Raw genomic sequence first — 13343 nt, forward strand, 5'->3', positions numbered from 1 at the left:
CATTCTCCCTTTCGTACACACGATCCTATGAGTGAGTTTGGCACTCCATGTGGCCTTAATTAACAGGCGTGACAGGGCATGTCTACACCGTATTCGTTTAAACGTGGCAAACACCATGTATTTACTATCTAAAACCAAACGGTTAACATCGCCACTGTGCCCTGCGTATTATTATTATTATTATTATTATTATTATTATTATTATTATTATTATTATTATTATTATTATTATTATTATTATTATTATTATTATTATTATTCACAACTCTCTGTCTTTGTTCTGCTCTAGGCTTTCCGTTGTTGTGTCCTAGTTTCACCATATTGTTCAACTTCTCTTCTCCATTTTATTATGTATGCATTTGGCACCATCGGTTACATGTATGTACACTTTTCTTTTCAAGATTGTTATTTTTTATTCATTGTTTTTTTTTTCACTGATACTCCCCTGCTGTATTTCTTTTTCTATGTATACGTGCGCCAGCACCCAGACCTCACGGTTGTTCCTGGGCACGATTAATAAATTATTATTATTATTATTATTATTATTATTATTATTATTATTATTATTATTATTATTATTATTATTATTATTATTATTATTATTATTATTATTATTATTATTATTACATAACCGCTTGTCTCGATATCGCCAATACGAGAAGCTTCGCGAACCTAGCCTACACTTGACGAGTCGCTGTCATTGCTACCCATGGTGACACGTGCTTTCCACATGTTGTCTTTCGTCTGAAAACGGCGCCCCGCAGAGACTAACAACTTTTCAAACAACCGCAATTTTCGGGTTCGCTTCACGCGACATTTCCAGCAGAAACCGGCGGAACGTTTTCGCGAGTCGAGGAATTACTATACGCTATAGATTTTGCGCGTAGAGATTCTGAGCACAGCGGTCATGTGGAAACCCCTTTCTCCTCATCCTCATCTCACACAGGCGTGCGCGCACGCGTACGAACGCGGGAAGCTTGATGGTCGGAACGGGAAAGTGGACCGCCAAACAGAACCCCCGCTGAAGCTTGCCACGGCCGTCTTCCGGACCGGACGACACTAACTGGAAACGCCCGGGAGGGCGGGATGCTTGACGCGACCGCTTGGAGAGCCAGTTAAACGGGATGAGTCATTGCCAGTTAGCCAACTTGCGCACCAAGCCCGAAAAGTAAAGCCACGCGCGAAGTGAGCATCCCGTGCTCTCGGAAGTGCCCCCTGGGTACCAACACCCGGCAGCAAGAGATTATTATACATCCGGATAGCAATACACAGAACAAACAAGCGAACAGAAAATATAAAATCATTTTCTGTTACGAAGCTGGTCGCTTTTTTTTTTTTGCTTTTTTTTAATATGTGTGCAGGAGAGGTTGGCGTCATGGGTGACGCAAGCTGCTCCTTCTCTCTTAGGCAAACAGTACTTATAAAAGAATTGGCCGGCTAAAAGAAACAAATGAGCAAAAAAGGCAGAGGCAGTATGTATTACAAAGATCGGCCGGCTAAAACATACACAAAAAGAAAAGATACAATATCAACATAAAAGGTAAATATAGGTCCGAAAGCGCTAACGCACAGTTCGCACAAGGTTCAAGTTGGTCCATGAACGTCACAACAGAGAGAGAGAGAGAGATAAATGAGATGCGAAAGGCAGGGAGGTTAACTGGAAGGTAGATATCTAGTTTGCTACAGAATTTGCACAGCGAGTAATGTCGTTTAAGAATATAAAACAGTCACTTGCAGTTCACTTGCCTTTCGAGAAAGCGCACTCTGCCATAGAATACAGTATACAAGCTTACACCACAGGTTGTAACGAAGTCCAAGAACCACAGAACATAGTTACTACGCTCTAGTAATATTCTGCCATTCTTCTCACTTCCAAATATTATGTTAGGGCGCTAACTGCGCGCGTGGAAAGCCTTGCTACCACAGACCGCTTTCCGAAGCAAGTCATCCAGACATTCCATGCACTCTCAAAGCTACAGTCCGGTATAAAATACAGGGCCACACGCTGTCCTATACACGGCCCTATACGCCAAGCGACAGCTGGCATCTGGACACGGCGCGAACACGGTGCTGTACAGCGGCGCGGCTGCAGAAAGCAATAGACCGTTCTCGCTGCCACACAAAACACGCGAGGTCTCGCCACGGACCGCAAGCCGATTGAAGGGTGTGGTGAATAGCGGCGGCACCAGTGTCGCTATTGGCCGTGCTCAAACACCACTCCTCACCAGTTGTGGGGCGGCCCTTCTACACACCTCTTGTTGTAAGGACAAAAAAGAAAGCAAGATAAAAGAGCAATAAAGGAATGAAACACCGCAACGAAGCACGCGGAGCGCTAATTGGGGCCGAACACGAAATTTTGGGCGCGGTTTGGTTCCTCCGTAATCAGGGGTCCGCGGCTGCTCAAAAGGGGCTCCGATCAGCCGCCAGCGTGGCCGCGGTTCAGGTGATTTTTTTTCCCTTTTTTTTTTCAGTCTGCTCCTTTCTGGAACTTTCGTTGCTTTCTTTGTCCGTTCAATTTGTTTTCACACGGTGCTGAAGCAAGCTTAAAGCGCTTCAGTCGCGTGGCGATAATTTGCCTGCCCAGAAATTATTAATTAACGCCCAGCAACAGTTTTGCTTCAGCTGAGAGGAAGCACACAAAAAAAAAAATTGATACAAGGCGCGTGTTCAGGCTATATAACCTGTTCGGATGCGGAACGCGAGAGTAAAAATAATTGTGTTTACTCGACCACGACTTTTGATTTCAAGCGAATGAAGAAAACGAAGTTCGTCATTTCTTGTCTCGTTATTGAGGAGGGTTCGTCTTGGAACGACTACGCCCTCCGGTGCACGATCCTAAGGCACGCCAGCCGCGTCGAAGTGGCATGCTACAGCGTTCTCTCAAGACGAAGACGCGTTTAGATGCAACGAATACTTGCCTGTGGCAACAACACCTTTTCGTCGACGACTTCGTAATGTAGGCAAGTCAGGTAAAACTGCACTTAAAGATGGATGGGCTTGTGTCACGCCGAGCGCAGTTAATTCGAGAAGCATATAATGCACTCCTCTGCCCTTACCCTACCCCTTCCCCCCTCCCCATACACACACAAACACACATAAACACAAAAAGGAAAACGGAATGAAAGCGTCAGATATTCGGAATAGTTATCATGCCTAAGGATGTGCTTTCGTTTATCTTTGCGTGTTGACGTTGCTTCGCCCACAGACGGAAATCAAATATCTTTATTAAATTTCGTCTTTTTTTAGCGCACATAAACACAGCGCGTGCAAATGATGGTGCGAGCTAAGAGAAACCACGCTCTGTACCGTCTCGCCATCGACTCCAACTCCGCATATTTCATCACTGAAGCGGATATACCGAGGTGACGTTGTCTACAACGAGCATAGCGAGCATAGCCAGTTCTTGATGCACTTAGTTTAAAGGCTATGTGGGTGTCTCCTGCTGGCAAGAAAGTCAGCGCTATGCCCGTAAGAAGCAAACCGCTCGAGCAGGTCGTTAACGCCTTATCGTTAGTATCACCTCGCCAGCCGAGCGGCAGCTACTCGATTCACTTACTGTACCGCAGTCCCCAAATGTGCACGAGCCAATGATAGCAGTTTCGTGTTACCTGCCAGTGTGCTATAAAACTACCTACTTTCTTCCGTGTACCAGTGGCCCCGCTCGAATCATAACGTGTCGCCCCTCCTCTCCCTTCTTTTCTCTCCTGCAGTCGGCTCGTACCAGAGCGAGCGTCGTGGACCGGTGTTCGTGCACGAGCCTCCGCGGCGCGTGGACTTCTCCAACTCGACGGGCGCCACGGTGGCGTGCTCCGCGACCGGCTCGCCCGAGCCTCGCGTCACCTGGACGTCGGCCGACGGCACGCCGATGGAGGACGTGCGAGGACTGAGATACGCGCGCCCGAACGGCTCGCTGGTGCTGCCGCCGTTCCGAGCCGAGGATTACCGGCAGGACGTGCACGCGACCGTGTACCGGTGCGCTGCTTCGAACCCCGTCGGCGCCATTGTCAGCAGGGACGTCCAAGTCAGGGCAGGTGAGCGGGTTCGGCGACGGATCGATGTCCTTTATGCGTGATATCTCTCTCTCTCTCTCATGTATTTTCGCGCGCGAAATGATCCAAATAAAGGTTTAAAGCGGCGCATAATATGATACGAAAAGTACTTTGTCGAGTTACTTGCCGAAAGGATGCTGTGGCGACCGGAGAAAAGAAAACGCGGCATTCTTAAATCACTTGAGCAGGAATGAAAAGCTTAAAAAAACACAAACACTTCTGGCCCCTGATGAAGTAAAAAAATATTTTGCGTTTCAGAACGAGTTCATTGTTCATAGGACACTGTGAACATGGTAACCGCATGAGTTCCGAACAAGAAACCAATACGGACTCCTTGTTCAGAAGCCATACTGATGGGGAACCCAGGTGGTTTGTTTCTGAACACAATGCACGGAGAACAAGGAACTTACGTGACTTACGAAACGTCAATTAACTTTTGACTTCTTCAGTGACCAGAAGCCCTTGTGCTTTTTTTAACGTGTTGCTTCACCAAACGAGTATTCGTCGAAGCCATCATTTAAGAGAACTGAAAGGCATCTTCTAACGCACCTCGGTAGTGAAGCTGCTGCCCTGGTAAATTTTGAACGGTAAAGTGTGATTAAGGTGTGTTCGTTAGAGCTACTCGTAATGTCTACTCGTGATAAGGGCTACTCGTAAAAAAGAACCATGCAGCTTAATATGCAGTTTAATAAACAGTTTTAAGCTCGCGCCACACATATGTTCGTAAGCCTAGTTGTGCACAAATGGTAACCAGCTAAGAAATAAAGAGAGGTTATCAAGAGCGTAAACGAGAAAGTTAACCGGCAAATTGTCCGATTGGGTGCCTTCATTGGAAAAAGACGACAAGAGAAAAGGAAGATGGGAGAATAAATTATAAGGTTCACTAAACTGACATTCGCATGACAAGTGGTCAGAGGATATCATACAGGCTAGTCGATCATAAAAACAGCCTTCGGAGCCTTGTCCGCGAATGAAAGACGAAGTCTGATTTCGAGCAACAGGACTCCTTATTTTCAAAGCAGCTCGTACGACGGAGCGTTGAGTGGAAATAGGTGACAGTCAACCACGATGACTAACGTAATATTAGCTAAAGTGGATGCAAGAAGACATACACCTTCTCGCAAGGAAAAAAAATAAACACCTGTTCGAATTAAGCCCCCGTCTCTGTTTCTATTCTGGGGTTTTACGTTTAAGAACCACGATATGATTATGAGGTACGCCGTAGTGGGGGGGACTCCGGATTAATTTTGACCACCTGAGGTTTTTTGACCTGCATTCATTGTACGGTATACACGGGCGTTTTTGCATTTCGCCCCCAAAAAAATGCGGCCACCGCGGTCGGGATTTGATCCCGCGACCTCGTGCTTAGCCGCGAAACCCCATAACCACTAAGCCAGCGTGGCGGGTAGACCCTGCAGTCTCGACACTGCTCAGTGAGCTTAGCGTGGCTTATGAAGAGCAAAACTTGCTTACACAGCTCGAATGTTCACGAGGCCGGCCCAAAGCCGGGATTACGCCACCTCGGCACCTTCGTGGCAGTTCCAGTGATCATTAAGCCTTCGTTCACGCTCTAGCCGCAATAAGCCTTTTAAAATATTGTGTGTCTCAGCTCCAAGAACCGACATCAAAGACCACTGCACCGCTTCTTGAATGAGTTCTCTCACACAAAAGCAAAGGTACCTGTTGATTCTTCTAAGCACACTTCCGAAAAGCTAAAGTTGGTTCTAGCAAGTTCGTGCTTAGCGGGCTGAGAGAAACTAACGTGATTATGCCGCTCGCACCATCGAGAAGTTGAACATAGGTGACTAAACGTACAAGCTCTGTGGTCCAGGCCCGGCGCTTTTGTACGTGCTGCAAAGCCGCATCGTATAAACGCAGTCCTGAGTGCAGGCGCGTCTCGGCAAATTAAGAATGTATAAACCAACGGCACAGTAACAACGTCGGGAAAATTCATGAGTATCGGAGAACACGGAAGATGTGCTGCGATAATCTATTTGATTGGTGCAGCGGAGCCGCTCGTGAAACAGGGAGCTCCATCTTTGGGTTTTTCGCAGACTGTGCAGTCGGCTTAGAACGCAAAGCTGGATTACAGAAAAACAGGGGGAAAAAAGAAAAAAAGAAGAAAAAAATTACGTGAAAGCTCTCCTCCCCGGCTTAGCGCCGGTTCCTTCTCGAGGGATGCAAGGAAATGCCGACGCAAATGTACGGACGGAAAGTAACCTGAAGCTTTCAAGCTTCCTGCTCAGCTGCTCCAATGTCTGCACTTAACTACGCATAGTGTGCGTTAGGTCAAAGCCGGTGCTTCGTAATGGGCAGTTTTAGTGTTTTAGCAGACCAATTTCTGTTTCAGCTCCCTTCAGCTCAGGCACCAAGTAGGTGCGCGTGGTTCAGAATGCTCAGTTGCGAGTTGGTTAGCGGAATGGCGTGTCGGTTTCACTATCATGGTTGCTTAGCGTAGCGAGGCAGCATACAGTTGTGTTAGGGTTGCATGTGGCTCCGCCCACCAGTCTACTGGACAGCCTAGTAGCATATTTAGTGAACATAAGCTTAATATATAACTAAATCATTATTCCACATTGAAACTGTGTCTTTATAAGATGTAACCTAATCGCATTTTCATTCTAAAATCATGATATGATTCGAGTGGCAAGCCTATGAGGGCTTGCCACTCGAATCAGTGGCAGATATGTGCATGATGATCAAAACAAATATACTATTTCTAACAAAGAAACATATAGACATTTCATGAAACACAAAAATGTAACACTTCTAACACATTTTCATTATTGCGTAGATCACTGATACATATACCTATCTAGATTGGCGATACGTTTAATGCATTCGGCAAAATATGCATAAACCTCTGGTATCCGTAGTTCGTTCGTGCATTGGTATTTTCCAAGTATAGGATGTTCTATTATTTCGTGAAGTTTAACTGGTGCAACTTTCCTTTAACATAGGTGTCTCTTTTTTTCTTTTTTTCCTTTGCTCAATAACGGGCCTTGAGTAACAAACTAAGCACCAGGTGTGTCTCAGGTAATAAAAAAGTTACGCTGTACGAGTATAATAATCGGCGTTTACCTGTAATATCAGGCGTCTTACTGCTATAATAACTGCGCAAAATGATTTGTTAAGCGATAAATTTGATGTCAAAGTTACTTAATTGAACAAAATTTCAAAAGATTGCTTTTGTTTGTCACAGCAGCTTTAATTGTCATCACCGAAGAATCTATGCTGTCGCCGGGTTTACCCCGATTCCTGCAGAACGCCGTCGTTGTACTGATCCATTTGCTTCTACTCTCGATCAACCCTGGGCATCCCAGTCAGACGCAATGCGCAACTCATAGACACCGTCGACACCGGCCGACAACACGTGATATGAGAAACTACAGCCGTGCTTAGAGGCGCGCTGTGATTGCGTGTCCACTGTCGCGTGCATCTGCCATCCTTCTCGTGACCTTACGTCTGTTTTGGCGTTGTCTCGGCTGACGCCATCACGCCTTTCCGAAGCACGCGATGCGTGACACGGTGGCGGTGTCGCAAAAGTTGTGGCTGAAGAAAACACTGAAGCGTCAGAGAAAGAGTCGGTAACACACCGCTGGAATTCGTTACGCCTCAAAATATGCACCGAATGGCTGTCGTGTGGAAAGAAGCTTTGAAACCGGTTGAAAAAAAACGGGAAGAGTGAAGGTATAATCCATTCGTTTTCGTTCAACGTCCAAGGACAGCGCTGGGGTTTTAAGGGACTCCGTAGTGGAGGACTCAGGGTTAATTTTGATCGCTCGGGGTTCTTTGACGTGCGTCAAAATCTGAGCGCGCGAACATGTCTTGAGCTTTACCTCAATCAAAATGCGGCTGGGAATCGAACCCGCATAGTTATTGCTCAGCAGCGGAACGTCGGAGACACTCAGCCACACCGCGGCTGGTGAGATCCTGACAACTCTCTGAGAAATTCCAACTGGTTTAAAAAAGAAGGACAATGAAAATTAGATTTCTATATGTCCGCTGCCAAAAATGTCTAGAAATGCATTCGAAAGAAATGAATAGTGAGTGGTGAATTTCAAAGATCTGCAGCTTTACGCTTGCGGCGACGTTTCCTTCGCTGGCAGAGACTCGCACTGTACTTTCGAAATTTTCTGCGGACATCACAAAAAACCCGGTATAACTATTCTGTATTCTTTAGATTACGCTTCCTGTTGTTAAGAGGACGCCAGACAGAAATATTAAGTGAAGCTGAATTAGTAAATTACGTTTCTGCAACACCAAAACGGCCCCTTTGCCACGAGCGTTAGCTTAGTAAGCCAGAAACCTCCTCGCTTTTCCCTCTTTCTCTCTCACCCTCTCTCTTGGTAAACCAGAAATACGAGTGGCAACGCCACGTTGGATTTTCTGCATCAGCTCTCCGTGGCATACATTCTGAAGGCGTCCACTCTTGCATAGTGAATTTGTTAAGGATAAAAAAATTATTACTAGGCTGCGTTAAAATAATAAAGACCGAATCTACGTTTTAAATGTAAATAAGCCCGCATAGGAGTTCTTGTGACTAAACACCTTGTAAAACCCCACAGCTCAGTGCTTTTACTACAGCACTACGGAGTAATAAAGCAAAAAAACATCATTTTACTCCCTTGATCATATGACGGAGCGAAAAAGCGAAATCGCTCGATATCACTCCATTTACAGAACGGAGTTTATTTAACTACAAATTCGAATGTCTTCCTCCTTTTAGACGCATAAACATGGCAAAAGTGGCGACAAACCGCACTCACCATGGCTTTACGAGAACAGTGCAGTCACCACGAGCGTCACGTCATGATATTAGGATCAAGGTCATCTTGAATGGCTTTCGTATCATTTTACGAACGGCGCTTGAACAGTTGGCGTACAAAGCAAGCACGAACTGCACCAACCGCGGAGAGGCGCAACTGCGCGGCAATATCCCAAGCTCAGCGATGAATACATTATCCCGCTTAAGTCATTACTTTCCAAACGGAAGAAGCTTCTCATACGAAACATTGCAAATAGATGGAGTTAGATGAAGTACGTATGCCTATATGGTTCTGAATTCCGCGCACGGATTGCAGCCAGCTCAAACGCAATACCGCGGGGACATTGTCTAAATCGGCAAGCCCAATGCACAGGCTTTGTTCCCCGTACTGCTGCGCATTGGGATTTTTTTTTTCTCTCTTCTTACGCGTCATTCCTTTTTGCTCTCCGCCCTGAACTACGGCCACGTTTGGAAGCACGTAACGAGGTTAGGCGAAGAAATATGATCAAGGGCGACATCAAAGAGGCGTCCTTCGCATTCTCAAATCCGCATTTCCGCTTTGCATATACACAAACGGATTTGCAAGGCATGCCAAAGCTGGACGTGTTTTCCGTGCCTCCCAGGGAAAAATGGACAAAAAAAAAAGAAGAAACAGAAGACAGAAAACGCGAAGTAGGCCAGCAAAGCCCACAAACAACGTGCTTGGCATGCGCGCGCGGCCTTGGAATACTTGCATTGCGAATTCGTTCCAGTCTGCCTCTTTTTATTTCATATGTGTTTTTTTTTTCTTCTGTGCGCATGTTTCTTTTTGCCGCTCCTGAAACGCTATCATTATAACGGATGACTCGCCTAATGCAGGAATAGTCTGCGCTGCATGATGTCGCCGCTCTGGCCAGCGAGTGTATTCTTTGTCTTGCTTTGTTGTAGAATAGCTTAGCATTCTTTATCAGACGCCGCGCCCGTTGATGCTTAGGGATACAGAGACTGCCTGCCCACCAGCCTTCGTTCCTGGCTGAAAGATATGTAAAGTGATGCATGCACAGTCCTTTATTTAGGCGGAAGCTGTTTTTCCAACCAAAGCATTGGAGCGTTTGGGGCGTGGTACTCGTACGAAAGCAGGGAATGAAATCGTGAATACAATAAAACAAAAAGTTAGTTCAGCTTCTTTCCTTTCTTTTCTTTTCATCTCCTCTAAACAGGGATCTGAAATATAAATTGCTCTGGGCTTACTTTGAATGGAAATTGCCGTGCTTACGCAAAATAACGTCTCTATGTAAATGACATGAGATTCGTACGCGCACGAATTTCGGTCGTGATTTACTGATGCGCAGGCACCACCGCAATAAAAAAAAAACGTTATTTCGTACACTTACTTTTGTCTAATAAAATCTTAAAGTGAAAAACTATTTAGTGCAGCCTAACAAAATGCGACCTTCTTGCTCGAAGTGAGAACTAGACATCCAACGATGGACGAAAGAGCGGACAGTAGAGGAACTATGTAAATAAACTGAGAGTCTTGGTATAAATAAACACGACTCTTGATGGCCTGCTCAGAAAGGCAAATCTACAATCAAACGCGTGTACTGCCGAAGAGGGCCGTCAAAAAGAAAAACAGAACTCCTCGCATAAAATTTTACTTGCGAAACTTGCGACAGCAAGTACAGTTTACTCTTGCACACGGTACCACTGACGTATGTGCTCTTGCGCATCAGACGCCGTTTCAGATATTCGTTGACGACCGTGCGCTATAGCAATGCGCAGCCGTCTCTGAGTTTGCGGCGGCGTGGCGTTATGGCGCCACCAAGCATGCTATGGTCGAGTTAAGGCTGTTGCCTCCGATAAGTTGGTACACGTCCTTTTGTTGTTTTGATGCCACCTTATGTTTTGTTTAGTTTTCTTGCGTGATCAGACATATCACGGACAAGAGGCTTCAAACAACATGACACGAACGTACTGCAAGCATTAAGTATAACTTGCTATCGCAGGTAAAGCATTGTGTGATTACACATCTCGGAGACCCATTTATGTGGCACAGAAGAGGCTTCAACCAAGAGTCTTCCAGAACTAACGAGTACATTATGTACAGCATGCAAGTAAAATGCTTTATTTGGAGAGCTCGTCATGGATTTGAAACTGAATCGCATCGTACCAAGTCATCTGTCGACAGTCACAGAACGACATAGAGAGGAATTCCATTCCGTATTTAAGCTGTAAACTTCGCCATGTAGTACAGGTGCCGTCCGCTGTTGGCGGTAGTATACCTTGCCCGCACATCATTACGACGAGCACTTTGTTAACGAGTACGTTGCTTTAGCTGCTCACGCCTCCCTCGTTCCCAGGGTTGTTCGCGTCGCTGTGTTATGAGATAGTTTTCTGCGTCGCCCAGTTGCAGTGACACCGCTTGCAGCGCTTCCGGATGCTCTTGTAAACGAGAGCTGAAAGCGGTAATCCTCTGCCTCGTGGCATGCTTGCAAATTTCTCCAACGTGGGGCGCACTACTAGCCTGAGGCGCATTCGGGATGCCTGGCGACGCGCTTAATGCCAGACACGCCGCATCTTATTTTGTTTTCCTTCTTACTTTTTTTATGTACTCCCCTCTCTAACAAACGAGCGCGTATTTAACGGAAGAACTACCGGCATTGCTCGAGAGCAACAGTGGAGCAATTACTTCCGCTACGCGTATCCGGCACGGCTAATTACTTCCTTTAAATGGCCCACTCTTGCTGGTACCGCCGCACGGCACGACATGGTTGCTGTGTACAGAGGCTTCTAATAGGCAAACTTTAGCGTCTCCTTTTATTATCTTCTTTTTAATTTTAATCTCAAACTGAAAGGAGGCCCGTGCGACTAACAGAGAAAGACGCGTGCGAAAATTCGTTGCAAAGTGCTTCGCACAAATTTACGGGAGCGGAGTCTTCCCTGCAGTGGAACACGTTCTCTTCTTTCTTGCACGACTGGAACAACCGACGCCGCTTTACTGCGCTTGCTAACTGCTGCCCCAAAATGTAGAGCGTACTTGTAAAACGTGAAGGGCAACTGCAAACACTTTCCATTCCATGCGAAAGTCCTCACAATATTCGGCAGTGCCTTTTTATAGTTGGAACTCGCTCGGCTTAATGCTCTCATTTAGTGCGTGTGTGCGGACACCTTTTAAAAAATATTTCGCGCACTCTTCTCGCCATAAGTCAGTTGAGACGTCGACCATTTCTTTCGACTTCTCTCCGCAAGTTGTCTTCACCTTTACAAGCCCGCTCTTGGGGCAGAGCACGCTCTACAGGAGCATTAGCTGGGCAAATGGTTTTGGCGTAAGCTGTCACAAATACCCACAGAATGTAAGCGTTAATACTACTAGTAAGAGATATGCTAAACCTCACTAACACCACTGTAAGCATAGTTTGTCGTGAGAAAAGCTCCAAAAATATGAACCTCATAATGGATTGTGAGAGCCGCACTGGAGCGACAACGTTTTATCTACGTCAACAAGAGGTTGAATTATTTTTCAAATATTTGTCACTAGTTATCATCGTCATCATATAAGATGAAGAAGAAGAAGAGTCGTCATCATCTTTGGTACATATTTAGATTGCAGCACCTCCGAGATCGGCCCATGAAAGAGGCTAGAAACAGCCGTTAGAGACAGACTTATCAGATGCGGAAATGTGGTGGTAACTCACCAAGGATAACATTGTCTTCACTATAGGCTAAAATTATACGTCCGCGTACTACAAAATAAAAATGACAAACATGGATGCGTTACAGCAAAAAAGGCCGAAATAGGAGCGTCGCTGCGTCTTAGTATCAACTTCCTCGCAGCTGATTCAACGAGTTCTAATGGCAAGGAAAAATATAACCATGCAACGATTATCATCACCCGTTTGACTTGTAGTGCTAAGCTTTGATTACTTCAGAAAATAAACCTTGGTACATCAGATATATATACACCAGTGACTTAAGCGGGAGGGACAAAACGCGATGCCTCCATTATTCTGAAATTCAAGCCAGATGCTATCTATCTGACCCATTAAAACATTCGACTCTTCACAGACGCTTCGTCCGTCTTCTAGCGTCGCTTCGCGTGTACGAAGACGAAAAGCTCAGCTATTAAAATCGAACACCTTAGCCGGCGCCAAAAAGAAAGGACAAAAATATACGGAATGAACAGGAGGAAAAAAAAGCAAAGAAGCAGTGGACATCCGTGAGATTTTCGCGTGCCGCGAAGACTCGCCGGCTTCTGTATAATCGTCCGAATGAGCGGCTGCCGCTTCTTATCACTGCTGCACTGGTCATTTGTCATCGCTCTGTGGTGGCCGGGAAGCCGCACTTGGACGGGCGTTACCATACTCACGTCAAAGTTCTCGCTCGTTTCAGCCCTGCTTCGCTTTGTCCTTTGCTGCTTCTTTTGTTTTCATCTTTTTGCTTGAATGTGAATGAGGTCAAGGAGAAAACAACGGGAAAGAAGGGAGCGCATATCAGAGCCGTCTCTTTGTTACTACTCCTGCCGTTTTTGTTCGCGCCTCTCCCCACCT

At 45.8% G+C, this 13343-nt stretch overlaps 1 protein-coding gene across 2 annotated transcripts in view; it reads left to right on the forward strand.

Annotated features, from left to right (window-relative positions):
• The window catches only part of LOC119448567 (Down syndrome cell adhesion molecule-like protein 1 homolog), a 272760-nt gene that overhangs the window by 64040 nt on the left and 195377 nt on the right, over positions 1-13343 (forward strand). For both annotated transcript variants that reach the window (XM_049665462.1, XM_049665461.1), the window contains exon 2: positions 3711-4031. In XM_049665462.1, the coding sequence (XP_049521419.1) occupies positions 3711-4031 (321 nt within the window). The remainder of the gene's footprint in view (positions 1-3710; positions 4032-13343) is intronic.

The sequence above is a fragment of the Dermacentor silvarum genome, chromosome 4 (genome assembly GCF_013339745.2).
Source record: "Dermacentor silvarum isolate Dsil-2018 chromosome 4, BIME_Dsil_1.4, whole genome shotgun sequence".
Classification (NCBI taxonomy): Eukaryota; Metazoa; Arthropoda; class Arachnida; order Ixodida; family Ixodidae; genus Dermacentor; species Dermacentor silvarum.